The sequence below is a fragment of the Lissotriton helveticus genome, chromosome 2_2, assembly GCF_964261635.1.
Source record: "Lissotriton helveticus chromosome 2_2, aLisHel1.1, whole genome shotgun sequence".
NCBI classification, from domain to species: Eukaryota; Metazoa; Chordata; class Amphibia; order Caudata; family Salamandridae; genus Lissotriton; species Lissotriton helveticus.
In genome coordinates, this window is record NC_136060.1 from 184,501,405 (window position 1) to 184,529,253 (window position 27,849).

General features: G+C 49.4%; 1 protein-coding gene across 1 annotated transcript in view; it reads left to right on the top strand.

The window, feature by feature from the left end:
- The window catches only part of PDS5A (PDS5 cohesin associated factor A), a 1,342,323-nt gene that overhangs the window by 1,192,559 nt on the left and 121,915 nt on the right, over window positions 1-27,849 (top strand). The window contains exon 28 of the mRNA XM_078678314.1: window positions 21,281-21,400. Coding sequence (XP_078534440.1) covers window positions 21,281-21,400 — 120 coding nt within the window. The remainder of the gene's footprint in view (window positions 1-21,280; window positions 21,401-27,849) is intronic.

Consider the following 27,849-nt stretch of genomic DNA (forward strand, 5'->3'; position numbering starts at 1 on the left):
CATTTCACTATCACAAATTGCGTCTCCATCCAGAGGTGGCTCATGGTCTTTTTCAGCGGTCTCTGAAGAGAACAAGCAATGTCAGCAGTGTTGCACTTTGGAGTTTCCAAGGCGGCGCTCACTCTGTGACGCTTTTAGTTGCGAGTGGAGATTCTGCCTTCTTTACGCCTTTCAGCCTATACTGCTTCTGCCCAGATTGCTCAGGAAGATCAAGCATGACCGAGCTTAAGTAATTCTTGTGGCTCTGAATTGCGCACAAAGAGTCGGGTATTCTGACCACCTGAGCATGGCCATCGATCCTCTGATCAGACTCCCCTTCGGGAGGATCTTCTGTTGCAGCAGCAGGGGACAGTTCTTCAGCCCAACCTGTCTAGTCTCCGCCTCCTTGCGTGGAGATGGCGCAGCAGCAGTTGACAGCTTTTGACCTGCCACCTTAAGTCTGGCCTCCCTTCACTAAATCGGTACACGCCTGTAGATGGAACACATTTGTGGCATGGTGCCCAGTAAAGGCTGTTGATCCCCTTTCTACCCCTCTTTCAGATGTTCTCTTCTACATACTTTCTTATGCCCAGCAAGGCTCTGCTTTGGGCACCCTTAAGAATTATCTTGCAGCTATCTCTGCCTTCCTGTGACTTCTAGTTCAGCCTTTCTTGTTCAAGTCTCCCATTGGAAAGAGGTTCCTTAAGGGCCTTACTAACTTGTTTCCTCTGTCCCCTTTCATTATGTCCCAGTGGGATTTGAATTTAGTCTTGACTTTACTTATGTGCGCTTTCTTTGAGCCTCTTCATAATGGCACTCTCCGGCTTCTAGCTCTTAAAACTTCTTTCCTTAATGCCATTACCTTTGCTCGCAGAGTTATCGACCTTCAAGCTCTGTCTTTTTAGCCTCCTTATCTTTCGGTCTATCAGGATAAAATGGGGCTTTGAACTAAATTTTCATTCCTCCCTGAAGTGTTCATGCCCTTTCATATGGGACAATCCATCACTGTCCACATTTTACCTGCCCCTGAATCCCTCCAAAGAGGAGAAGAGACTCCAGTGCCTGGATCCAAAACGTGCGTTGTCTTTCTAACTTGACCGTACCAAAGACTTCTGGGTGGATGATCAACTCTTCATTGGCTATGTGGGGAAAAAGGTCAGGCTGTTCAAAAATGGACCTTCTCTTGATGGGTTGTCCTCTGCATTAAAAGATGCTATATATTGGCAAAGAAGGAACCTTTTGTGGGGTTGTGTGCTCACTCCACGAGAACAGTGGCAACCACTGCGTTCGCAGTGGGAGTACCGGTCCTTGATGCACAAGTTACTACTTGTGTAACGATATATCTGTAAGAGACGTTAGTTAGTGATAGATTCCTGACCTTAGAATATCCCCAGGCGTCAGACTGGATCCGGAAAATTTTGCGTAGCAATACCCTTGCGCGCCGGCAGGCGTCGTCCGCGGCTCCGCATCCGTCGTCGGCGTCGTTAGCGCCGGAATGACGTCGTCGGAGTACTTAGACGCCGCCCTCGCGCGCTGACTTCAGTTCTGATACACAGCCATTCCGCGCCAGATACGCAGAGCCATGATAGAACCAACACTGGTGCCATGAAACTAGGGCCCTGAAAGGGGATGACCTTAACCCTAGATATCGGTTCGCAGAACGGGGAGGATGGGTGGGTCGGTAAGGAATCTATCACTAACTAATGTCTCTTACAGATATATCGTTACACAAGTAGTAACTTGTGCATCTGAAAGAGACACGTTAGTGATAGATTCCTTACCTTAGAATAGATACCCCAGCAATACCAACGGGTTCAGGTGGAGGACCGTACCCTGCTGCTGCGACAGAAGGTCCTCCCGAAGAGGCAGACGAATCGGGGGATAGACTGACATGCTGAGTAGCTCGGGATACCAGTATCTTCGTGCCCAGTCCGGAGCCACAAGGATAACTTGGGCCCGGTCGTGCCTGATCTTCTTCAGCACTCTGGGCAGAAGTGGTATAGGCGGAAAGGCGTACAATAGACCGCAACTCCACTCGCGACGAAAAGCGTCTCCGAGCAAGTGCCGCCTTGGAAATTCCAACACGCAGAACTGATGACCTTGCGCGTTCTCTTCTGTGGCGAATAGATCTAACCAAGGCTCTCCCCACTGCTGAAAGAGACCCTGCGCCACGTCCGAGTTCAGACGCCATTCGTGATCCATCATGCACCGACGTCTGAGTTTGTCCGCCCTGGTGTTCAGGGAACCTGCCAGGTGTTGAACCACCAGGGTCACGCCCTGATGTTCCAGCCACTGCCAGAGGCGCAGAGCTTCCTGGCATAGGGTCCACGACCCCACCCCGCCCTGTTTGTTGCAGTACCACATGGCGGTGGTGTTGTCCGTGAACACCTGCCCTACACTCCCCCGGACAGAGGGGAGGAATGCCTTCAGTGCAAGTCGGATCGCCCGTAGCTCCAGAAGGTTGATGTGGAGCAGGGACTCCGCTGGAGACCAGAGGCCTCTGATCTCCGCCTCTCCCATGTGACCCCCCCAGCCCTAGAGGGACGCGTTCGTCACAACTACGTGCTCCGGTTGGGGTAGGGAGAGGGATCTACCACTGACCCAATCGCGGTCCGTGAGCCACCACTGCAACTGACTTGCAGTTCCCTCCGAGATCAAGACATGGCCGGACAAGTTGCCCTGATGCTGGGCCCACTGAAACTTCAGGTCCCACTGCAGAGCCCTCATCCGCCACCGGGCGTGATGCACCAGAAGGATGCAGGAGGCCATCAGCCCCAGAAGCCGCAGCGTCAACCTGACCGAGACACGGTGTAGGAGAGTAGGGTCTGCAATCCTATGGTCACCCCAGATTTTTGCTTTTTGCTTCACTGGTTTACGACTTTCCCTGGCTGTGGGCCTGCTAATCAGACACACATGTACTTTAGGTGCATTTACCAATTGGTATTGGGTCACCTTATCAGCCCCTGTACAGTGTACCTTAGGTACCCAGGGCATAGGTGTACCCAAGGCCTACCAGGGGCTGCAGCATGTATTATGCCACCCCTGGCTGGCCATCTAAACAGACACAACTGGCTCGTAAGACAGCTGGGGCAAGGTGGTGTAATCACCCTTTGCTGTAGATATAGGATACCTATATCTAACCCCAAAATGGACACATATACTCCTATCAGTCACTCCTATGGCAGGCCTTATCAATCCTGAAGGCAGAGTGCTTGGAATCATGTGAGATGGTGCTCTAGCATGAGCTGAGCCTGTCTGCAGCTTGCGGACCCAAGTCCTTATAGCTGTTCCAAGATAACGCTATACCATATACTCTTAAGTGCATTATAATCCTCGCGGTTATTGCTAACTTTGGTATAGCATTATCAAAACATGTCGAGTAAGGTGTCTTACGAATTGGAATAGTACCCCCTCGCCAGTTCTGGCGACGGGGGTAGCATTCCACCCTTTTAGAGGAACACAACATGTATGTAACTGTGAACCCCGGTTAAAGTTAACTCGAGCCTCAGCATCACAAAATGGATGCTGCCACCACAGACACAAGTCTGACCTCCTGCTGCTGGGAGTCCTTCCAGCGAGGGAGGCCTGGACAAAGGGATTCCTGCCTTGGGAGGTGCTAGCACCACCCCAGACAGGATTTTGTGTATTGAGCTAGGGAGGGCTGAAAGGAATGAGACATGCCTGGGGCACACAAGGTGTCCCTGTGCATACCCCGGTTCAAACCAGTTGCTGAGGCACTCCAGCCCTAGCTCTGGCGCGAACCCGGACAAAGGATAGGGGGTGTAACCACCCCCCTTCCTGGTCTCAGACATGGGAGGGACCTAGTCACTAGTACAGCCCCCTTTAGCAGCAAAAAGGTAGGAGCTGGTCCCATTTCAAATTAGATTATCCTGAACAACTCTACAAAGAAGAAACTCTGGACTTAGACGTTCTGCTCCACAGAAGACGGAAGAATCTCCCTTGTGGGCAAGGAGTGTCCACCCTGCAACTGCAGGCACCATCAAGCGTCCTAGTGGTTCACTTTGTCGTCCTTCCTGCCGGATTCAGACTTCAGAGCCCGACGAGACCCGGACTCCCAGACCTCTCCGACCTCTACCCACATCTGCAGCACAGCTGAGACCCGTGGGTGCGACGAGACACGTGGGACCGGCCATCTTGAAGAAACTGCACTTCGCTTCCAGCACGACTTCAGAGGCATCCTCGAGTAAGTGCTTTGGGGATTGAGAAGCCCCAGCCCCGAGCAGCTCCTGCACCGAAGACCAGCCCTCCAGCATCCACAAGATCTGCGTGGGGCCCTTTTGCTTGGTTGCTGCTCGACGTGCTGTCTGGTCACTTGCCGGCTGGCTAGTGACCTCCTAGACGACGATCCACGAAATTTACACTGCTGGTCTGGTTGCTCCAGACTGGCCCTTGCTCCCTTCCAAAAGAGGAGCACCCCGGACCCTCCTGGTACACTCCAGACGCTGTTTCCACGCACCGCGTGGGTTGCCTTTGCCAAGGCCTATTGACTCCAAATCCGGATCCGACACCGCCGACAGCGATAGCCTGCGTGGGACAGCTCGTGCCTCCATCCTGGTCGTCGAAGACACCTCCTGGTCCACGTGGCTGCAGAGACAAGCGTCCACTCTTCACCTGATCGCGACGACAGCATCTGGTTCCCTCCTGGTGCCACACCGGTCACTGGCTAGTGACTTTGAACACTGTCCCCTCTGCTTTCAGGTCCTCTTCTTCCTAATCCACCCGTGGAACGCACCGGACATCTTCCTCCTGGTCGCCTGCAGCATCTTTCTTCAAGGCTCCATAGACTTCGACGCGGAAACCCGACACACTTTGACACCTATGCACCCGCAGCCCGTGGGTGAGGTAACGAGCATTTCGGTGCTCGAGGGTAGATTGACTCTCCTAGTGTCCAGGTATCCTGTTGTTTTAGTCGTAACTAGTAGGAACTGTCTTTTACTTACCTTTTCGTAATTTGTTCTGCCCATTGACTTTGTTCCGCATCTCGCATGTGAGTTCACACTCTGCGCATGCGTCCCGTGGGCCTCCTGCTACTTACCTAAGGTTAGGGTAGTGTAGTCCCAGCGATCCTACATCCTCTTGGCATCTCCATTTCTTCTATCGATTTCCTTATACCATTTACTTAATATATTGTTTGCCGTGCCCGTAGGGCACCATTGTAATTTGTGCGACGTACTGTATTTTTCTTAAAGAGATTGTCATGTGCTTAGCCCTCTGATCTCATAAAGAGTTCAGAGGTGTTTGTTATTAATAAATATATTGTTATTTTCATAACAACCTGTGTGGTGTCCTTTCATCTGGTATTCAATGGGTTATATGTGATTAAACAGCTGGCTGCACATGCCAAAAGAGTTTAGCCTAAGACTGCTTTGTCCATGCTACCATTAGGATAGCTGGTCTATAAGGTTTACTTACAACCAATCACCATAAGGGTTGTTTGGACTGATACAAGGTGATCACTATAACTAGTGAGCATCATATATCAGGCCAACTTCTCACATTGGTGTGCAGCGATTGGGATTTGAGCTTGCTGCTGTTTTTACCAAATATAATCTTGAGATATCATTTGAAAGATCACATAAGGTACCATAGGTACATATAACAAGCTTAGAAATACTCTGAGTTCTACTGAACCAGCTGTTGTAGTAGAAAGTGCCTAGCACACCCTGACTACAACTCTTAGCAAGGGATCAGTAGGAAAACCCATAGTGTAGGTAAGTGCACCACTTACACCTCACTAGAAAGCATGTCTACCACAGGAGAGGCCACAGCGACTCCCCTTGTGGTTAGTGACCCTCCACAGGTCCTTTCCAGATATGCAGCACTCCGCTTCCAGGAGATGAGACAATTGTGTACCTCCATGAAACGGAAACAGGGTTCTAACCCTACCCTTCCTTTTCTGTTAGGACTCTTAGAGACCTATGATGCCAGAAGGGCTTCTAATCCAGGCCCCTCAGACCCAGCAGATGGAAGCATGCCCCCCTTAAAAGGTGACCCAGAATCTAACCTCCCTGAAACAGAAAATGTAGATGGTAGGGAAGATGGAAACTTATCTGAGGAGGAGGTAGACAATGGCCAAACTTTAGTCAGCAGACTTGCAAGGGCCAACTAAAGCCTACATGGGGATGGGTTTGGGGAACTCCCAGTGCCATCCACTAGCAGGCCTAACTTTGGGGTCAGGAGAGATAGATCTCCTTCTAGGGACTCCAATAGATCTGTTCACTCCAATGTCTCTCATGCATCTGCTCAGAGGAGGATGACTTCCCCTCAAAGGAGAGAGCATCAGGCAAAGATGAAGGAAGTTAATCTGAGGATCCAAAGGGAAGAACTTGCCCTTGCCAAAGAAAAACTTGCTTTTGCCAGGGAGCAGAAATTGAGTGGCTAGAACCCACTGGTGGCAGCATTATCCCTAGAGATAAAGACAGGAGTTTTGATAATAGACACCTGAGTAAAATAGTGCCCTCCTATAAGACAGGAGATGACATCCACAAATGGATGACTGCTCTGGAGAGGGCCTGCAAAGTACAGCAGGTACCCCAGAGTCAGTCGGCAGCTATATTGTGGCTCTCCTTTGAAGGTAAAGGCAGAAATAAGCTCCTCACTGTTAGAGATGAGGATGCTAATGACTACCAAGTCCTGAAAAATGCACTGATTGATGGGTTTGGCCTAATAACTGAACTGTACAGGTTGATGTTCAGAGACACCCAGAAAACTCAGGCTCAGGATTGGACTGACTTTGTTGATTGTGCCACTAAGGCTTTGGAAGGCTGGTTACTGGGAAGTAAAGTTACTGATTACACAGGATTGTACAATCTTATAATGAGAGAACAAATCTTAAATAATTGTCAGAACCAGTTGTTGCATCAGCACCCGATTGACTCAGATCTGACCTCTGCCCAAGAATTGGGAAAGAAGGCGGACAGATGGGTCAGAACCAGGGTTAAGCAGCAGAACCAGAACCAGGGTGGTGGCCAGAAGAAAGCAGACCAAAAGAGTAGTAATCAGAATCAACACAATGGCCAGAAGTCTTCAACAGGGCCCCAACAATCTAAGGAGGGTGGGTCCCAGAATCCTCAAAAGAAGAAGAATGATGTTCCAAAGAAACCATGGTGCCAATACTGTAAAAGTAAGACTCACTTGTTTAGTGAGTGCACCAAGAAAGGCTCAGCTCCTACCACTACTGCCCCTAAGGCACCTGCACCCCCTAGTACAGTTAGTAGTGGTAGTGTACCCCCCCAAGGCTATAGTTGGGTTAACCCTGGTAACTGAGGTGGGTTCTGACTTAGTCAGAATACCTACTCAGGCTGTTCTTGTTTGTAGTGGGGACATGGATATGACCCCTACTGTAAGTCCCAGTACTCTGGGCAAGTACGTTCAAACGCCTTTGATCAATGGAAAAATGGCTCAGGCCTACAGGGACACATGCCTTTGTGGACCCTGATCAGATCATACTAGGTTCAGACTACCTAGTGACCAATGCTAGCAACATCACTACCAATCACAGTATGGCAGTTGTTAACTTCTCCTGGGGAGGGGTAACTGGCCTCAAAAGGGTTGTAGTTAGTTCAGACCTCCCAGTGGAATGTCTTTTGGGCAATGATTTGGAATCCTCCTTACGGTCAGAAGTGAAGTACAGGACTCATGTGGAAATGTTAGGTTTGTCATCACATGTCCTTGCTGTTAACAGGTCACAGGCCAGAAAATAACCAGCTGAACAAGTGCTGGATCCTGGAACAATGGACCAAACACTACCCAAGAGGAAGAGCAGTAGGGTTAAGGCAGTGCCTTCCCCCCTGCCTCAGGTTGAGGACCAGCCCTCTCAGGAGGCTGACCCAAAGACCCCAGAAGGAACTGTCCCAGAAGAACTTGAACCTAAACAGGTTGAGTTTCTTGGGACAGGGGGACCTTCCAGGGCAGACTTGAGGCAGGCACAGTTAGACTGTTCCTCCCTTGAACCCCTCAGACAGCAAGCTGCTGCTGAGGCTGCAGGGAATGCTACAGGTGCCCACAAGGTATACTGGGATGAAGGACTCCTATACTCTGAGGCAAGAGACCCCAAGCCTATTGCTACCAGGAGGTTGGTCATCCCCTTGTCTCTTAGAGGTTTACTTCTTACCTTAGCCCACGAGATTCCCCTTGCAGGACACTTAGGCTTGAACAAGACTTGGGACAGGCTTGTCCCTCACTTTCACTGGCCACACAAGTCTGAGGACACAAAAGAGTTTTGTCGCTCATTTGTCACCTGCCAAGCCAGTGGCAAATCAGGTGGCACAACAAAGGCCCCCCTTATCGACTACCTGTGGTGGGGGTGCCCTTTGAAAGAGTGGGGATAGACATTGTTGGACCAATGGACCCCCCAACAGCATCTGGGCACAGATTTAGACTGGTGGTAGTGGATCATGCCACCAGGTGTCCAGAAGCTATTCCCCTTAGACCACTACAGCTCCTGTGGTGGCCAGGGCCCTACTTGGAGTTTTCTCCAGAGTGGGGTTGCCTAAGGAGGTTGTCTCTGACAGAGGTGCAAACTTCATGCCAGGATACTTGACTGCAATGTGGAAGGAGTGTGGTGTAAATTACAAATTTACCACACCCTATCACCCCCAGTGCAATAGGCTTGTTGAGAGATTCAAAAAGACCCTAAAAGGGATGATAAAAGGGTTACCTGAAAAGCTTAGACGAAGATGGGACATCCTTTTACCCTGCCTCCTGTTTGCTTACAGAGAGGTCCCACAGAAGGGGGTTGGCCACAGCCCCTTTGAGCTTCTGTTTGGGCATCCTGTAAGAGGACCCCTATGTCTTGTGAAGGAAGGATGGGAGTTACCACTCAAAAAGCCTAAGCTTGACATAGTGGACTATGTACTTGGTCTCCGCTCCAGGATGGCAGAGTACATGGAGAAGGCAACCAAAAACCTTGAGGCCAGCCAAGAACTTCAAAAAGCTTGGCATGACCAAAAGGCTGTCCTAACTGTTTAGCAGCCAGGACAGAAGGTGTGGGTGTTGGAGCCAGTTGCCCCAGCAGCTCTCCAAGACAAATGGTCTGGACCCCACACCATCATTGAGCAAAAGGGAGAGGTCACCTACCTGGTGGACCTTGGAACTCCCAGGAGCCCCCACAGGGTGCTTCATGTTAACAGGCTCAAGGCATTTGTCGACAGGGAGGACATGGGCTTGCTCATGGCCACAGATGAGGGACAGGAGGTAGAAAGTGACCCTCTCCCAGACCTGCTCACTCAGAACCCTGATGATGGGTCAGTAGATGGTGTGGTCTTTTCTGACAGCCTCTCTGAGCATCAACAAAAGGATTGCAACAGGTTCTTCAATCCTTTAGACAAATGTTCTCTCTGACCCCCATTCAGACAAACTGGTGCACCCATGAGGTGGACACTGGTGAGAGTCTGCCTGTCATGAGTAAAATCTACAGGTAACCTGACCATGTCAGGGACTGCATAAAGAAAGAAGTACACAAGATGTTGGAATTGGGAGTCATTGAACCCTCAGAGAGCCCTTGGGCTAGTCCTGTAGTTCTAGTGCCAAAGCGTCACACCCAGGATGGTAAGAGAGAGATGAGGTTTTGTGTAGTCTACAGGGGTCTCAATGCTGTTACTAAAACAGATGCCCATCCAATACCCAGGGCAGATGAACTCATAGATACATTGGCTTCTGCCAAATTCTTGAGTACATTTGACCTGACAGCTGGTAATTGGCAAATCAGGTTAGCTGAGGAGGCCAAGGCCAAAACAGCATTTTCTACCCCAGGAGGTCATTACCAATTTGTGGTGATGCCCTTTGGTTTGAAAAATGCACCTGCCACTTTTCAAAGGTTGGTGAACCAAGTTCTCACTGGGTTAGATGACTTTTGTGCAGCATATCTAGATGATATTGCTTTCTTCAGCTCCATCTGGGCGGATCACCTGAGGACAGTTTTGGAGGCCCTGCAGAAGGAAGGCCTCACTATCAAGGCCACCAAGTGCCAGATAGGGCAGAGTCAGGTTGTGTACCTGGGCCACCTTGTACCAGGTTCAACCATTGGAGAGCAAGATACAGGCCATAAAGGACTGGGCTCCTCCAACCACCCAGACACAGGTCAGAGCTTTCTTGGGCCTGTCTGGTTACTATAGGAATTTTGTCAAAAATTATGGGTCCATTGTGACACCACTTAATGACTTGACAAGCAAGAAAATGCCAAAGAAAGTTCAGTGGACAGTTAGCTGTCAAAAGGCATTCGATGACCTGAAGCAGGCCATGTGTACTGCACCTATTCTCAAGAGTCCTGACTACTCCAAAACCTTCATTGTCCAAACAGATGCTTCTGAGTTGGGTGTGGGAGCTGTTCTATCTCAACTGAATATTGATGGTCATGACCAGCCCATTGCTTTTATAAGTAGAAGGCTGACCCCTAGAGAGAAACGTTGGTCAGCTATTTAGAGGGAGGCCTTTGCTGTGGTTTGGGCCCTGAAGAAGTTGAGGCCATACTTGTTTGGAACTCACTTCAAGATTCAGACCGACCATAAGCCCCTCTTGTGGCAAAATCAAATGAAGGGTGAAAACCCCAAACTTCTTAGGTGGTCCATTTCCCTACAGGGGATGGACTTTACAGTGGAGCACAGACCAGGGACTGACCATGGCAATGCAGATGGTCTCTCCAGGTATTTCCACTTAGAACAGGAAGACTCACCTGGTCAAGGTTAGTTTAATGTCCCTAAGTTTGGGGGGGTTATGTAGGTGAGGAGGGTCTGCAATCCTATGGTCACCCCAGATTTTTGCTTTTTGCTTCACTGGTTTACGACTTTCCCTGGCTGTGGGCCTGCTAATCAGACCCACAGCCTAGCTGTTCTCTCTCTAAATTGACACACATGTACTTTAGGTGCATTTATCAATTGGTATTGGGACACCTTATCAGCCCCTGTACAGTGTACCTTAGGTACCCAGGGCATAGGTGTACCCAAGGCCTACCAGGGGCTGCAGCATGTATTATGCCACCCCTGGCTGGCCATCTAAACACACAACTGGCTGGTAAGACAGCTGGGACAAGGTGGTGTAATCACCCTTTGCTGTACAAATATATCTAACCCCAAAATGGACACATATACTCCTATCAGTCACTCCTATGGTAGGAACCATGTCCTTATAGCTGTTCCATGATAACGCTATACCATATACTCTTAAGTGCATTATAATCCTCGCGGTTATTGCTAACTTTGGTATAGCATTATCAAAACATGTCGTGTAAGGTGTCATATGCTTTGGAATACTACCCCCTCGCCAGTTCTGGCGACGGGGGTAGCATTCCACCCTCCTAGAGGGATAAGACATGTATGTAACTGTGAACCCCGTTTAAAGTTAAACAGAGCCTCAGCATCACAAAATGGATGCTGCCACCACAGACACAAGTCTGACCTCCTGCTGCTGGGAGTCCTTCCAGCGAGGGAGACCTGGACAAAGGGTTTCCTGCCTTGGGAGGGGCTAGCACCACCCCAGACAGGATTTTGTGTATTGAGGTAGGGAGGGCTGAAAGGAATGAGACATGCCTGGGGCACACAAGGTGTCCCTGTGTATACCCCGGTTCAAACCAGTTGCTGGGGCACTCAAGCCCCAGCGCGAAACCGGACAAAGGATAGGGGGTGTAACCACCCCCCTTCCTGGTCCCACCCATGGGAGGGACCTATTCACTAGTGCAGCCCCCTTTAGCAGGATAAAGGTAGGACCTGGTCCCATTCCAAGTTAGATTATCCTGAACAACTTTACAAGAAGAAACTCTGGACTTCGACGTTCTGCTCCACAGAAGACTGAAGAAATCTCCCTTGTGGGCATGGAGTGCCCACCCTGCAACTGCAGGCACCATCAAGCGTCCTTGCTGTGCACTTTGTCCTCCTTCCTGCTGGAACCAGACTTCAGAGCTCGACGAGACCCGGACTCCCAGACCTCTCCGACCTCTACCCACATGTGCAGCACAGCTGAGATCCGTGGGTGCGACGAGACACGTGGGACCGGCCATCTTTGAGAAACTGCACTTCGCTTCCAGCGAGACTTCAGAGGCATCCTCGAGTAAGTGCTTTGGGGCTTGATAAGCCCCAGCCCCGTGCAGCTCCTGCACAGACGACCAGCCCTCCAGCGTCCACGAGATCTGCGTGGGGCCCTTTTGCTTGATTGCTGCTCGACGCGTTGTCTGGTCACTTGCCGGCTGGCTAGTGGCCTCCTATAAGACGATCCACGAAATCCACACCGCTAGTCTGGTTGCTCCAGACTGGCCCTTGCTCCCTTCCAAAAGAGGAGTACCCCGGACCCTCGTGGTCCGCACCAGACGCCATTTCCACTCACCGCGTGGGTTGCCTTTGCCAAGGCCTGTTGACTCCAAATCCGGATCCTAGACCGCCGACCGCGAGAGCCTGCGTGCGACAGATCGTGCCTCCATCCTGGTCATCGAAGACACCTCCTGGTATACGTGGCTGCAGAGACAAGCGTCCACTCTTCACCTGATCGCGACGACAGCATCTGGTTCCTTCCTGGTTCCACACCGGTCACTGGCTAGTGACTTTGAACACTGTCCCCTCTGCTTTCAGGTCCTCTTCTTCCTCGATCCACCCTTGGATCGCTCCGGACATCCTTCTCCTGGTCGCCTGCAGCATCTTTCTTCAAGGCTCCATTGACTTCAACGCGGAAACCCGACACACTTTCACACCTATGCACCCGCAGCCCGTGGGCGAGGTAACAAGAGCATTTCCAGGTATCCTGTTGTTTTAGTCGTAACTAGTTGGAACTGTCTTTTACTTACCTTTTCGTAATTTGTTCTGCCCATTGACTTTGTTCCTCATCTCGCGTGTGAGTTCACACTCTGCACACGCGTCCCGTGGGCCTCCTGCTACTTACCTAAGGTTAGGGTAGTGTAGTCCCAGCGATCCTACAGTCTCTGGGCATCTTCATTTCCTCTATCGATTTCCTTATACCATTTACTTAGTATATTGTTTGTCGTGCCCCTAGGGCACCATTGTGATTTGTGCGACTTACTGTATTTTTCTTAAGAGTCTTGTCATGTGCTTAGACCTCTGATCTCATAAAGAGTTCAGAGATATTTTGTTAGTAATAAATATATTGTTTATTTTCATAACAACCTGTTTGGTGTCCTTTCATCTGGTATTCCAGGGGTTATATGTGGCAAAACAGCTGGCTTCACATGCCAAAAGAGTTTAGCCTAAGACTGCTTTGTCCATGCTACCATTAGGATAGCTGGTCTATAAGGTTGACTTACAACCAATCACCATAAGGGTTGTTTGGACTGATACAAGGTGATCACTAGAACTAGTGAGCATCATATATCAAGCCAACTTCTCACAATAGGGACTACCCTAAAGGGCCCTAGGTTTGACGCACCAGCGGTCAGTGCCTTTCATGGCCCTGTGCTTCTGGCTTGGAAAGTAGTGTTAAGAACTGACTTCAGAGCGCATGGGCGACGTCTAGATGGCTCCCGCAACTTCATTCCTGGGCCCACAATGATGTAAGTCGAGCCGACCAATGCCACCTACAGAGGCTCAGGGGTATTGCTGTTGAAAAATCTCTGGTTCCAGACTGACTCCTGGGGGAAATTCTAAAGGTAAGGAATCTGCAACTAAAACATGTCTCTATCAGATGCATCGTTACCGAAGATAAGTGTAGGAAGGGGGAGTCTCTAGTTGGTGCAGTGCAGCACTGGCGACAAGCAGGGACTCTCTCTTCCCCGTCAGGGCTGAGGGTTACCTTCAAGAACAACCTCTGCTTACCCTCTAGGTAGTGTGGCGCAAGCAGTCTAGGCTAATCTCTGGGGCACATAGGGTTAAACATTTGCAATATTACACCATCACCACCAACCCACCACACAATGACACCAAACTGTATTTGTAAAAATATATATTCTTTATATTTTGTTCAAGCAGGCTTGTAAATACAGTCTTGGTTACTTTCTTGAATGCAGGTTCCAGTTACTCTTTATCAACAGTCACAGTTCTTAAGAAAATGCAATCTTGTGGGCCTTCTGCCCTGGTTTGAAAAAGGTTCAGTGTTTTGCAGCGCCTCAAGGCGCTTTCCGCCGTCTCCGTTCGTGTCCTCGGAGAAAATCGGGCCCGGCCTGCCAAAGCTCACGCTTCCCGCGTGAGTCGCGAAAGACACGGCCGGGTCCGCTCTTGCACTGAGTCACCCTTCGGGGCTTGACTCGAGGGGAGGGGGCCGCGGGCCACAGAGAGCGTCAAGAGGGGCCTCGGGGGCCAGGAGCAGAGCGAGCCTCTGACTCAGGGGCAGCTCGCGCTGCAAGCAGACAGCAGCTGCGAGGCTCCCGGGGCGCCCAAGCTCACACGGCGCGGTGCAAAGTCACTGTACCTTCAAGTTCTTGGAGATCCTGGAGCGGACGGTTGTCCGAGGAGCTGTCCCACGTCGCGTTGTCTTCCTGGAGGGTGCGGCGGCCTGCGAGTCTCAGCCGCAGGTCACAGGGCACCCGGGATGACGGTGCAGATGCGGGGCAGGATTCTCCTTGATCAGGTTCGCTTCACGCTGAAGGGGGAAGCTGCAGCAGGCGGGGCTGAGGGGGGTGCACTCCACGAGGCGCGGGGCACAAACCAGGCACGGCCCAGCAGCGAGTCACTTCCAGCTGCGGGGGCCAGGGGGTCTCAGCGCCCAAGTCACGAGGGGCACAATTTTGGCAGTGCCGGTCTTTGCGGAGCAGCCTGTCCCTCGGGGGTCACACAGGCGGCGATGCTCGGACCGGGCAGGTCCTCCCTTTCCTTTGCGAGGGCGGCTCAGCGCGGACAGTCACGGAGCTCAAACCAGCGTGGGGCTGGTCCTTACTTTGGGGCTGGCACACGATCAGGCCACCGTCACGGTGGTCGGGGGAGGGGCACGGCTGCACAAATTGTCAGAGAGCGTGGCGGAGGACACAGCGCTCTCAAATCTCCTTTACTCGGCGCTGTAGAGACACACAGCACACGCCAGCAGCAGCTTTCTTCAGATGGGGTAGCGCCCACTGTTCCTGGGGCGCTGGTCAGGGGGCAAGTTCACAAGCAAGCCCTTGGAGATCTTTCAGCAGAGTTTGGCACAAAGTTTCAATAAAGCAAAAGTCTCTTGTAGTCTTTTCTTTCCTCTCCTTTGGCAGCAAGGCACCAGACACAGGCCAGAGACAGCACTCCTCCTTGTAGTCCTTCCAGGTCCTTCTCTTCGGGCAGAGTTTCTTCTGTAGCACAAACAGGATCTAATTTACAAGGAGCAGGGCTCCTACTTTTATACCCAGTTTCTTTTGTTCTAGCAGGCCGGGGGGCCTCTGCATAACTGCTCCAGTCTCTGAGCACTTGTTGTGGGTACTTCTGGCTTCTGCATGCAGTGTGAGGGCAGGCACATCAGCCGCTCCCCAGGGGGGCGGAGCCGGCATTGTGAAGACAGGGGCAGCTTGAGCACTTTGTTGACAAGCTTCGGTCCTTCCTGGGCCAGGTGCAGGCTGAGTCATCAGTCGCTCCCCAGGAGGGCGGAGCCAGCATTGTGGGGGCAGAGCACAGCCTGATGCATCATTCAGGGGAAACTCCCACCACCCACTAAGGTGTCATCCTGCTATTCACTACCTGTCAACTCCCAGCCCTGTCACTCACACACACCAGACAGTCAGATCCACATCCAAGCAGAGGCGGGCTGAAATGGTTAGGCCAGCAAATGCTAACTTTCTAAAAGTAGCATTTGCAAACACAGGATATTAAAATAAACTTTACTAAAAGAAGTATTTTATTATTCTGAGTTCAGGCATACTAAACATTAATTTCTACCATGTTCCCTGAGCCTGCTGGGATTATAGAGTGTAATAATTCCAGCAGCCCATCTGGCCTAGAAGGGAACTGGTAGCCTTACAATAGTGAAAAACGAATTTGGCAGTAATTGTCTATTAGAACATGCCGCACACATCAGGGCATGTTCTACCTTATACTTACAATGCACCCTGCCCTCAGGCCTACCATAGGGGTGACTAATATGAAGTTTAAGGGAAGGTTTAGGGGCTGGCAAGTGTGTGCACTTGCCCAGCCAACATGACAGTACCGGACTGCACGCAGGTTCTGCAATGGCAGACCCTAGACACATTTTAAGGCTGCTTCTGTGGGTGGCGCAACCAGCGCTGCAGGCCCACTAGCAGTATTGGCATTCACAAGCCCTGGCACTCCTGGTGCACTTTACTAGGGACTAACAGTAAATCCAAGGAACCAATCATGGACATCAATCACATGTACACTTTACAGTAGGGAGCACTTGCACTGTGGCGCAGTGCCCTGAGTAGCGGACACCAGCAAAACATTTGAGGCACAACAGCAAAAAGTGGAAGGGAAACTCACGCCAAGGTGCCAGGTCTAACAATAAGTATCTTGTTCGTTTGTGATATGAATAGCGACTCTAAACATAAAACTGGTTTATATTTATGGGCTAAAGTAGGAACATATTTACTTTGTTAGCATGTTTAATACTCTATTTTAACATGCTGCTCTGTCTTCACTGTTTAAAGAAAAGACAACTGAGACACTCCTCCTAGGCAACTGTATTAGGAGGTCCATAACTCCTCTTCCTTGTTAGCACTCCTCCACCTGCTCCTATTTTCCTTTAATAATACCCTTCCATCCAAACCCAAACTTCACTCTCAGGACCTGCTTTACCAAATTGGAAAACATACTACTTGATCTGATAGAGACTATTAGCCGCAGATTCCTTCACGTAGAATTCTCCCCAGGCGCGAGACTGGAACCGGAAAACTTTTGCCACAGCATCCCTGCGTGTCGGGGGCGACACCACCCGACTCCGCCCAGGCGCTGTCCGCGTACGTGAAGTCCGCGAGGTTTCATAAGACCCATCCCGGCGAGCCTACGTCAATTTTTACCTTTTCCGCGTTCAACGCATATCCAGTCCTTGCTACGGGCCTATTTGGGCCCTCTCTTTTCCTTCCATTGTCCCTACTTTTGTGGAACAGTGTGTGAATGCCTTCGGGCTTCAAGACTTGCACGTTGTGAGGGTGTCTTATGTCGGCGACGGACCCTCACCTCATTTGTATTTGGTGTTTGGGGGAGGATCACGCACCACTTATTGGGGGGCATGCCAACAGTTGAAGCCGAAGTCGAGGTGGGAGTGCAGGATGAAACTTCTCTCTGCACGGCTCTCCAGGTCTACGTCCACCCCTCGGTCTGCTTCGGTGGACGGCTTCAGATACGGTCGTGGTCGTCATCCTTGCTCTTCTCCGATGTCACGTGAGGGTCTCTCCCCGGCGGGTTAGTGTTGCAGTTTGTTTCCGGCCTGCTGGGGGCATGGACTCTCCACGGGTGATGCGGCCCGCGTGTCGTGCTATCCACCGTTTTCCGGTGTTGGGGCATCGAGAGCCCAAATGGAGACATACGCGGCGGCTTTGCAGGCCGCGCTGGTGTCTCCTCCTCCTTCCCGGGGCGTCAGCGGATCCCTTGCCTTGCGTGGGGCCCTCCGCGCCGCCTCCGGCTCCAACTGGTTCGGATCCAGGCTAGGAGGATGTGGTGCTGTTGGAGTGCGGCTCCTCAGGGGCACCTCCTCAGGGGCACCTCCTTCAGGCCACGGCGTGTCTGCCGGGAGTTCCTGTGGTGTCGCGGGAGGTCACCGGGGCTCGGGTCGCATCCTCGAGCCCCTCTCGGTCCTTTGACAAGGTGGTCCTGTCTAAGGCCGAGGTGCCGGCTACAGTGCCGTTAACGGCTGGACCGTGCGGAGCCACAGGGGTCGGTGGACCCTCCTCGTCCCGCTCCGCGTCGTTGATGGTTGGGGACCCTTCATCCCTCTGCGGGACCCTCTCGTCCCTCCCCGCGGGTGGCTGTCTCGTCGGAGATTGAATCGTCCCTGGCGCCGCCACATGGGTTGCCGGGTGATCTCCTCCACGTTCTGGGCCACTGCTGCAGAAGGCTTTGTGTCACGCCCCAGGCCCTTCCTCGGCAGGGGTTGAGTCAGTGTCGCTCGGCCTCCCCCCTGTCCCCGTCCCCCCCCCCCCCGCCCCCCGTCCCCCCCCCGGGCCAGTTCGGCTCCGGCTCCACTCCGGTCCCTGATGCGGTATGGCTTGGAGGTACCCTGTCCAACGACGCCGGGTGGTGCCGACGTTCCTCCTCAGGCGGCGGACTCCTCGGCTACGCGCAGGAGTCGTGCTGCGGATTAGTCTTCGGACGCTCCGTCTTCTCCAGAGACTGGCCGCCATGTGGTATCTTTTTTACCAGCGTCGTTGAAAGGCGCCTTTTGCACTGGCACCTTCCGGCGCCGCGTGACCCGGCGTGCCTTTCCCTCCACCCCTCTGCTGCCAGTCCGGACCTCCTTTCCCTCCCTGCCGCCACTGTTGACTCCACCGTCCCGGGAGCGCCGCTGGCTGGATTCTTGGGGGCGCAGCATTTTTGCCTTGGCTAGCGCTGCCCTGCGGGCCCTTAACACCTTGTGTGTTTTGGCTAGGGTCCTCCTCTTGTTTGTGGGACTCTGCTGAGTCTTTGAGATCCGCAGCCTCCGAAGAGACGTTCCAGGTGGACTTGCGGCATCATGCTGTGGATGGCCGGGAACTAGCCCCGTTTATTCTCCGCTCAGGACCTCTCGAAGGTGCTGGGCAGGGCCATGGCTTCCTCAGTCGCCCTCTGTCGCCATACTTGGCTTCGGGACGGCGTGTTTCCTGAAAATATGCGTGAGCGGCTCATTGACCTTCCGTTTGACGGAAGCCTGATGTTCCATGCCCCAGCTGATTCCGCCATCCAAAGGTTCCTGGCAGGGCTCCGTCCTACTCCTCCTTCTCCACCTTATCCTCATCCTCCTCCTTTCCCTCCTCAGTGACTGCTGAGTTGGGCTGGTTCTGGGCCTTCTTAGGCTCCTTGTTATGACTGTAGAGTGTGCATTCTGGCCATTGAGTCCTCTTTGGGACTTTGGCATTGTTGGCTGCTGGACGGCCCTTTGTTGCCTATGTGTGTGTGTTTTGCTGGAGTTATTGCGCAGACTCAACCCTGAGATTAGGCCTTCTGCTTTGCTTGGGCTGCTTGTCAAGTCTTCTGCGGGGGTGTTTTTCCCCGTGGCCCTTTTGTTTTTTCCTCTGCAGCGGAAGTTATTCCAAAGAGGGTTCCCATGTCTTGGGACTTAACGTACCCTATGTGGGGTAGTGGTAGCTGTTATATAGCTTGCGCTCTGCTAGGGAGTTCTGGTCGCCTTCGGATGCCGGTTCCCCATGGCCTTTCTGTATGTTGCTTTCGCTTCTTGAGGTTGTGTGCACGGCCCCTCGTAGTGTTGTGGCTGGGCATTTTCTCACATTCCTGCCCCTGTCCTGAGGGCTGGGGTGATTCTGAGTGCTCCCTTGTCAGGCATAGATTGCCCGCTTTTTTTTTTTCTGGCCCCGGACTGTTCTTCTTGCTTTTGGCAGCTTAAGGCTGTGGGCGCTGTTCTGGCTGGCCTATTGCCTTCCATCTGGAAGGGACCCGCCTTCCCTTCCATCTTTTCCTTGGGCTTTCTGGGCTGCTACTTCTTCCTGGCTTGGAATTGGGTGGAAGCTCTGTTGCCTTGTAAGGGAGTGAGGTGCTTTGGCCTCTCTAACCTTGCATTTGCTTCTTCTGCTGCGAGGGTACGGGCCTCTACAGTCTCCTTCTCCTCATACGCCCTTTGGGGTCGGTGGTGTTCTCCTTGTGGGGGTTCCTATTGCCTGGCGGGGATGAAGTTTCTATTCTGGCCTTTGGATCTGGTCCCCTGTGGAACCTTCTGTTCTGTCCAGGCTGGTGGGGTCCTTTCGCAGACCCTCCTTTCCCGTGGGTATTGCTAGGGTATCTATTCTACGTGAAGGAATCTGCGGCTAGTAGTCTCTATCAGATGTACGGGTTACTTACCTTTGTTAACAATGTATTTGGTAGAGACGATTGTAGCCGCAGATTCCATCACGGCCCGCCTTTTCTCCCCTTTCTGCGAGGACCCTTGTGTTGGTCCTCGGTACTTGCCTCCTGGTGGGGGGAGCTGTGTTTCCTGTGAGTCCCTTCTTTGCTCCAGACTGGTGGCTCCGTCTGGTTGCGGTTCATTCCTCCTCTTAGTTCCTTAAGGGATGGGGTTACGGTGTTTCTGTGCCCCGCTGCTCTTTTTACTCCAGGTTTGGGGAGGGGGTTTTACCTAAAATCTTTGTCCTTCCCTTCCCTCCCCTCCCCTCCCTTCCCTTCCCTTCCCTTCCTGTTGCTGCTGAGGGTCCTGGCCCCTCTGCTTACTTCCGAATAGGGGTCATCTGGCTAGGCCTTGCCCTTCTCTCTTGGGGGTGGTTGCCCTCTATGCTGGGGTGGCTAGGAGGTTTGTGTTTCTGTATGTCTTGGGACTGTCTCCCCTTCCTTAGTCTGGATGGGGGTGGTGGGCCTGTTACGTGTATCATGGCTTTTTACGCATGTTCCTTGTTGCAGGGGGAAGGCTGTCTATGTACTGACAGGGTGACTGCTCAGGGCTCTGCTCTGTTCTTTCTTCTGCCCCAGCCTTTGGACACTGCAGTGTTGCACTGTTCCTTATGATGTTGTTTGTCTTACGCACACTGTTCCCATGCTCCCACAGTTTTTTGTCTGGTGGCTCCGCGTTGTGGTGCGGAAAAGTTCTCCGAAGAAAACGGACGTAGGCGCACCGGGGTGGGTCTTATGTAACCTTGCTGACGTCATGTACGTGGACGACACCTGGGCGGAGTCGCGAGGTGACGCCCCGCCCGCAGTGCGCAGGGATGCTGTGGCAAAGGTTTTGCGGATCCAGTCTCATGCCTGGGGATAATTCTACGTGAAGGAATCTGTGGCTAGAATCGTCTCTACCAGATACATTGTTACCAAAGGTAAGTAACTCTTACGTTAATTCCAGTTCCCAACTTGTTTTATTCCCTATTTTTGGTGGTGTTTTCCCTGAATTCACTGCAGTGGGCATAATAAGTGCTCAATAAACCACAAAATAAATTGAACTCTTACGAAATCCTGCCTCTATTTGCATATTCTCCTTGTGAGCACCCTTTTGCTACCCTATTGTCAGTGTCCAATCCTCAAGCCTCTGTTGTCTTGAGTCTAGCTCTGGAATACAGGCCTTAATAGTTGTTTTGTTTCATTGCCAGATACAAAAGTACATTCTACAAAGATGTCAGAGAAGTCAATACAGCCCTAGTATTTTATTATTTGTTCCTCTACGTTATTCGTAGTGGAATTTATGTAGATATTATTTGCAGTGCTATTAAATATTAAAAAATATATCCAGTAAAAAGTGTTCCTAGCCTTTATTCATCTTTGGTAAATTAAATGTTTTTTTTTCAAATTTTATTTTTCCTTAGAAACTCTACACCGTATGTGATGTGGCCCTTTGTGTTATTAATAGCAAAAGCGCATCTTGTAATGCAGACTCTCAAAAGGAGCCTGTTCTTCCAACGAAGTTTTTCACTCAGCCTGACAAGGTAAATAAAAGAAAATTCTTAAATGAAGTACTTTTAAATGTAGGCTCTTATTATAATTGGTCTCTTAAAAGTTCCTGAATTTCCCTATTTGGAGTTACGATGGGTCCCAGTAATCCTGGGAGGAGAGGAAATACAGTGATTAGAATTGTTTTTGGGGACAAGCATGATGAAATCAGATTTATCCTGCCAATTTCCTCATTTTTTTCCCAGTCTTCTATGTTGCCTTCTTTAAGCAGGTGAACGCCTCGGGTAGAACACGACTAACCATCAGTGTTCCCACTGAAATTATAAAGTATAATTTCAATGCAACTGCTAACTCTTGTTACTGGCTCCATTGCACTTAATAGAAACTCATAAGGAGTTTTATAGTGCTTTGTTGGTATGTTTTGGATGTTTTGGAATTAGAGGTTATTTGGAACTGTTGCTTTTGTGTTAATATATTATGCATCTGATATGCTTTGTGAGATAGCATGCAAATGTAGTTAGATAATTCTGAAATAACAGAGCACCATTTTCGTTTATTGGATCACAGTGCCACCACCACAGACTTTGAATGGTGGAAGGAAACAGGCTTTTTTGCGGGTTTAATCATACTCTTTACACCCATTTTGACTACTAGGTACTGGTGCAATGGCTCTGAAAATCCCTAAGCCATGCAGAACAGTACTCAGTTAATGTATTCTGACCTTTAAAATGGTGCATGTTTAATTATCTTGCCCCAATTGGCATAGCTCAACCTACTTACAAGTCCCTAGTATATGATACCAAAGGTATCTAGGGCCTATAAGTTGAAGTCTCTCTCATAGACTGCAGTATCAGTTCTGCCACCTTGAGTACGACAAAGTAAAACATGTCTCCCAGTCTGCCACTGCAGACTGAAAGGGCAGTTTAAAACTGCTAACTCGACTTTGCCATTAAAGGCAATGGCAAGGCCCAATCCACCCTTTCAAATATGTCACTCCAAGGTAGGCCTGACGAGCCCCAAGTGCAGAGTGTATATTAAAAAGTAAAACATGTACTTTTACATGTTACAACAGTGAAACCTTTAAAGACTAGTGGCCCCTTGCCAAGTACAGGGCTACAGTATGACATCCCAGCCCTGCTGACTTCTTATTGGGACCACTGCCTGGGTAGACAGGTGTACAACTTCCAGGAAATGTAACAATAGAGGCCTGCCACTGGAGGAGATGGCACCTCATCCTGGAAGGAAACCTTCCTGGTGTTGGCCCAAAAGACAATCTTCAAGGAGAAGCAGTCTTTGAAGACTAAATGGTAAACACTTGGGAGAGGAGCTACCCTATTTTTAAGGTAGAGAGGCATGGCACTTCGGCAGAATAGGGAAAAACCAGTTGTCAAACATTTTTTCAGGGGCGTGTAGCCCCTTGGTAGCCACATCTGTAGGTTGGACTAGTGAGCACTGGACACCATGGGAGGAGTTCTGTCATGTGGGGCGAAATGGTTCATCTTGGGATAGCCAAATGTCACACTTTGCAGGAAGTGGTCATCAGGAGGGATGGGGCCTGGTAGCCCATTTGCTGCCAAGTGCATCCTTCTGTGAAGGCATTTTCTGAACATAAAAGGGCACCCGTGTCACCTGGAAATAAGTTCACGTCTTGACTGAAAGAAAGACTATCCTGCTGCACTGTGGAACTGGTGTATAGGGGTTGAACTGGCGTGGACCTCATCTGCTGAACCTGGTGGGTAGCAAAGGAGAAGGCCTGTCTGCTGTGTCCTGCTTGTGAAGGAGTCATTTCCAGAGCCCTGCCAAAGCAATAGAATGTAAGGGTCAGTTGGAAGAACTCTTCGCAGCAAATGGCCCCAACAGCTGAAGATGCATGCTGGGGCAAGTTGATAGCCCAGATCTTCACATTGCCGCCACTGTGCAGCAGCAGATATCAGGACCCAATGCTCAATGTTGCACCAGAGTCTGCTGGACTCATTGGAGTACAGCTTTGTGGCCCAAAAGACGAGTTATACCCCTGAAATTACATAGCTTTAACACAATACCGGTCGACTGGTAGCCCAGTGGCGACTGGACTTCTACTAGGACGAAAGAGCTTCGAGGAAGTCTGCCCCTGTTGCTAGGACTGCCTCTTCCCGTACGTAGACCAAGATCCCGGTTGACCTCATCATATCCATAGCATCTTGAGCATTCTGTATCCCTTATATATAAGCAGATGAACATTTTCGGGCATTTATGAATTTAAGCTGACTGATGTTGTGGTGGTATTCTTGAAAGTGGGTGGCCACTACTGACTTAGTATTCTTGGTGCCTATGTTCGATTTATATTCATTGATTCTGATTTTTATCTTGCATTCATTGTGATGTGCAGCCATTCATATTACGTTGAACACCCTTGACCGGTGAACGTTGTCCAAGGAGTACACCAGAATTTCTTACATCAACCAACCTTAAATTAAACTTCAGGTAGTAGAGCATACTACCCCAATTTAGTCAGGTACCGTCTTCCGTTCCTTAGTACGCAGCACACCACTTACAAAAATGGCTTACGAAGAAATTTCCAACATCACGGATCTGAGAGCTGAAACATTCACCTTTGCGCAAGACGAAGCAAGTCGGATTTATGCTCTAATACTTGAGGAAATGACACAATCCACCACCAACCGGAACAAAGAAAAAAAACACTAAGCAGTTACTGTATTCATCCAAACGCTAAATCGATCAGCGTCTTCATGCCAACAAATTGATTAAATACCATCGAGCACAGAGAATACCTAGGGGGCTCCGCATTCCTCTTAAACCATCGTTATGTAAGAACGCCCAAAAATTCAAAGATCGCTGGTATGCGATTCTTAACAAATGCTCACTAGACTTGGTACTCTTAATAATTGAAGAGCTTTCCAACATACTATAGAAATTATTGAAAGAAATAGTCAGTCACCAATGAACAGATCAACACTATGTCATCCGATGATTAGACAAACGTCTTAGAAGATATTACTGAACAATTGTCAAAACACTCACGAGAGGTCAACGGAAAAAAAAACGCAAATTTCGACGTGACACAGTGGACTACAAGCTTGGTGAAGTTTACAGCTGGACCGAGGTCTATGCACGCAGAAGACAAAATGAACCATACACACAACATACAGACACATCCTCATCAGGTAGTGACATATCCAACAGACCAAGACCACAAAGACCCGAGAGACCACATGTATCTTCACAAATACAAGCAACGGATGCAAGACAACCAGCAATACCTATAGAGTCCCAGAATGTACCAACAGTTGAACCAAGAACAGCCCCAGGAGAGCCTTTTTTAGAATCGGGCCAAACAGAAAAAAACGACCCGGGAGGGGAAAAAGAAAAAGGAACACCGGCCACCAGGAGCATCACTGTCACTTTAAAGAGGGACAAAGGCAAGAAGACAACACAGAGTTAAATTTAATTAATAAACATTTCAGATCAAAGTCTGGATCAAAACGAGCTGAAATTACTTCAAAAAGGTACTTCATATGTTTCCACAGCATACACCAATTTGATGGAACTTGAAACAAGTTTATTTAAATTCATGAGAAAACTGAGATTAAGACATTTTTTGACAATGTGCTTCAAGACCAGCACACAACAAGACCAACTACTGGGGGTACAAACCCCCACAGCAAGTATATGGCTCCAGTCAGCCATAAATCATTAGACACGTTTGAGAACCTAGTAAAACTAGACCTTACCAAATTGAACTATTCCAAAAAGAAGAGACGAAATAACCTCACTCAAAAAGAGTTTGGCATACTCAAACTAGCAACTAATCCCAACATAATTTGCCAAAAGGCTGATGAAAGAGGAGCGATTGTAGTCTTAAATACTACACATTATGAAAGTGAAGTATGAATCCATCTACATCAGACGGGAAACCAATCCTACTGAATCCTTCATAACCTTACTTAAATCCATGTGTCCAAAAAGCTTACGAAAACAGCACAATCAATGAGAGGACAAAGAAATTCTTAATACAAAGCCATCCGAGAAGCCCCATCATATATATGGTTCTCAAAATTCCTTAAGTTCTGCAACATCCGCCATTTAGGCCCATATCATCCACCCGTGGTATTCTCCACGAGCCAATAGGTCAATTCTTGGACAAATACCTTCAACCGAGTGTATAAAAAATGAAAACCTATATCAAAGACACCACGAATTTCCTTTCAAAACTAAATCAAGTTGGGGTCAATCCAGATGAGTCCATTCTACTGTGCACAGTAGACATTAAGACACTATACACCTCAATACCGCACAGCCTAGGCATTGAAGCCATAGAACATGCTTTATTACGTTCTGAACTTAATCCAAATATGCAAACCTTACTAATGGAACTACTCCACTTTACTTTGTTTCAGTGTTATTTCAAATGGAAAGAGGACTGGTACCTACAAATGACTGGAACATCAATGGGCAATTGCGCCGGCGTATGCTAATTTATTCATGGAAAGATTTGAAGAGGAGAATGTAAAATAAAAAACTCCCTGGAACACACACAGCGAACTATTCATATGCTACATTGATGATATTTTCATCATATGGAAAAGACATATTATTGCAAGCTTTGGATGAGCTAAATCTCATCAACTAACGCATACAATTCTCGTATGAGATACAAAAAGAACTCATCACCTTCCTAGATGTGGCAATCGCCAACACAGGTTTTTCACTAGAGACAGACTTACATAGAAAACCTACGGATCGCAACAGTACCGTACATTACAGCAGCTTCCATCAGGAATCCTTAAAAAAATCACCATATTCACAAATGTTAAGAGCTAAACGAATAACATCAGTCATATATAGCAAAACAACGCATAGAAGAAATGGCTATTAGATTCAAACAAAGAGGATACCCGAAAGCCATCCTAGATCAAGCGATCCAATGCAGTCAATCAACGGCACATGATGAACTATTTTTTAAACCCAAATCGAAAGAAAGCAAGTGCAATGTTTTGGTGTCAAAACGGTCAGTAGCGCATACAATAATATCATCAAAAAGCATTGGCCTATCTTAACACAAGAACAGGACTTCAACAATCTGTTCAAAGACTTCCCGATTTTCGCTTACACCAGGAGCAAAAACATAGGTGAACTATTGAAACAACCAGGGAAAATTCCGAAAGCACATACAAAGGAACCTTGGCATGTCACAACTGCAATAACTGCAATAATATAATCCAAGGACCAACCATCACGCACCCACGAAAAGAATATCAAATCAAATTACAAGTGACAGCCACCAATGTGATATACCCATTAAAATGCCCTTGCGGTCAAGTCTATATTGGAAAAATTGAACGCAAGATAAAAATCGGAATCTGAAAGAAACAGGTTAGTGTTAGATTCCTTACCTTAGAATATCCCCTGGCGTCAGACTGGATCTGGAAAGATTTTTCGTCAGCAGTACCCTTGCGCGTCGGTGTAGGAGAGTGGGGTCTGCAATCCTCTGGTCACCCCAGATTTTTGCTTTTTGCTTCACTGGTTTACGACTTTCCCTGGCTGTGGGCCTGCTAATCAGACCCACAGACTAGCTGTTCGCTCTCTAAATTGACAACCATGTACTTTAGGTGCATTTACCAATTGGTAGTGGGCCACCTTGTCAGTCCCTGTACAGTGTACCTTAGGTATCCAGGGCATAGGTGTACCCAGGGTCTACCAGGGGCTGAAGCATGTATTATGCCACCCCTGGCTGGCCATCCAAAACTGACACAACTGGCTGCAAGACAGCTGGGGCAAGGTGGTGTAATCACCCTTTGCTATAGATATAGTATACCTATATCTAACCCTAAAATGGACACATATATTCCTATCAGTCACTCCTATGGCAGGCCTTATCAATCCTGAAGGCAGAGTGCTTGGAATTATGTAGGATGGTGCTCTGGCATGAGCTGAGCCCGTCTGCAGCTTGCGGAACCAAGTCCTAATAGCTGTTCCATGATAACGCTATACCATATACTCTTAAGTGCATTATAATCCTCGCGGTTAAATGCTAACTCTGGTATAACATTATCAAAACATGTCTGTGAGAAGTTGGCCTGATATATGATGCTCACTAGTTCTAGTGATCACCTTGTATCAGTCCAAACAACCCTTATGGTGATTGGTTGTAAGTCAACCTTATAGACCAGCTATCCTAATGGTAGCATGGACAAAGCAGTCTTAGGCTAAACTCTTTTGGCATGTGAAGCCAGCTGTTTTACCACAATATAACCCCTTTTATACCAGATGAAAGGACACCACACAGTTTGTTATGAAAATAAACAGTATATTTATTAATAACAAACACCTCTGAACTCTTTATGAGGTCAGAGGGCTAAGCACATGACAATCTCTTAAGAAAAATACGATAAGTTGCACAAAATTACAATGGTGCCCTAGGGGCACGACAAACCATATACTAAGTAAGTGGAATGTGAGGGTCGATAGAAGGAATGGAGCTGTC